This window comes from Pteropus alecto, unplaced genomic scaffold (genome assembly GCF_000325575.1).
Source record: "Pteropus alecto unplaced genomic scaffold, ASM32557v1 scaffold74, whole genome shotgun sequence".
Lineage (NCBI taxonomy): Eukaryota > Metazoa > Chordata > Mammalia > Chiroptera > Pteropodidae > Pteropus > Pteropus alecto.
The window spans coordinates 6726291-6728047 of NW_006436291.1; the positions used below are offsets into that span (position 1 = coordinate 6726291).

General features: G+C 61.6%; 1 protein-coding gene across 1 annotated transcript in view; it reads right to left on the bottom strand.

The window, feature by feature from the left end:
• Nucleotides 1–1757, bottom strand: part of DMBT1 (deleted in malignant brain tumors 1) — a gene marked incomplete at its 5' end in the record, with an annotated part of 131721 nt that overhangs the window by 126865 nt on the left and 3099 nt on the right. The window contains 3 exon segments of the mRNA XM_025047551.1: nt 656–851; nt 853–1086; nt 1237–1343. Of these exon segments, the coding sequence (XP_024903319.1) occupies nt 656–851; nt 853–1086; nt 1237–1343 (537 nt within the window).

The window sequence follows — 1757 nt, forward strand, 5'->3', positions numbered from 1 at the left end:
AAGGAAAGACAACCCCAAAGGTCTCTGCACACACGCTCCAACCGTGCCTGTTCTCAGAAGCAGAGAGAGCCCCTGGGAGAGTGGATCAAATTACCCACCTGTTGTCCCTGGTGGTGACGTTTCAGGTGTGGATGTGGTGCCCCAGGATTCTGCTAGTAGCATGAGAGACAAAGCCAGCGTTAGGCATCAGTGAAAGAGTCCTCGATGAAAACATTGACGAGCACCGTGACGACCCCACATGTGCACCTGCCGCTCGCGACCTGTGTGTCCTGCTCAAGGCTCCGCTCAGCGAGGGCGTCTGGGAGGCAGGCCCTGCGGGACGGCAACCTGCTCCCCGCTCACCTCGACGCCTGGCACATTCGCGTCGCTGCTAGAAAATCTGTTCTAACTCCCAAGCTGGGCCTCGTGCCCCCTGGCAGGTCAGAGGGCTTTGCCCAGACTCTGCAGCTTGGACGGAAGGCGTCAGGGGCCGTGGTGGTGGGACCTGCAGCGTATCACGTGACGAGGGGACCATGATAGTGTCATCCCTCTGGGCACGGTCTCCGCCCCTCAGGGTGCCCATGTGACCGATCTGAATCTCAGCGGCTGGCAGGCAGTGAGGGACACTCAGTATCCCCTTGGTCTGACGTCAAGGTAGGAGAAGGTGAGGGCTCACCTGAGCAGATGACGCCGGCGTCCTCCCCGTGGTGACAGTTGTGTGAGTTCCAGCCTCTGTGCGGGCAGCTCCACAGGTAGGACTCCTGTCCTGAGCAGCGCACGTCGTCCAGGACAATCGGCCCTGAGCCCTGACCAAACCGCGCACTTCCTGGGGCCGACCTGGCCCAGCCACAGCCCAGCGGCCTGCACACCCACACCACGTGCGTCGTTGGTGTCCCAGTCGTCGTCACACACGGTGCCCCAGGAGCCTCGGTACAGGACCTCCACCCGGCCCTGACACCGGTCACCTCCGTTCACCAGCCTCAGGGACAAAGGTGATTCTGACCCGATGTGTATAGGGGGCACAAGGACAACACTGCCTGTCTGTCTAAGACACACAGATCGGAGGCCTGACCCAGACCCAGGGGCCCGCCTCACGGCCACGATGCCCTGGCCAAGAAGCCGGGCATGGCCATGCCCACAGGTCAATCGTCATCTCAGGGAAAGGAGCTCACATGTCCCTGCTGCCCAAGTCTGAGGATGCTGCAGTGTCAGGAATCACCCCTGACCCTGAGGGAGGTGAGCCAGATCGCCCCCCACCACACGGAGCACAGTCAGGGTGCAGCCCACAGCTCCAGCCAGGCCAACACTGTCCCCACTAGTGCAGCTCGGCGGCTCCCGCTTCATCCTGGTGGGCTCTGGCTGAGCTCCAGGAAGGGACAGGGATGTGGCCAGACAGCTACATGACAGACACTTTCACACCCTGTTCCCTGCCAGGTGCGTTGGCCTGAGACAGGAGCGAGGTCCCAGCAGGACGTGCCTGGTTGCAGGTCTTGTTCCGAACAGTGGACGGGCATCCCTGCGGAGCCCATGCCCAGGGGCCCGTCACAGGGTGGTCACAGCCCTACATATGCGATGCTCACCTGTCTTCATACACCCTTCCTCTGACCCCTAGACAGGGCCCAGGATAAGGAAGGACAACCCCAAAGGTCTCTGCACACACGCTCCAACCGTGCCTGTTCTCAGAAGCAGAGAGAGCCCCTGGGAGAGTGGATCAAATTACCCACCTGTTGTCCCTGGTGGTGACGTTTCAGGTGTGGATGGGGCGACCCAGGATTCTG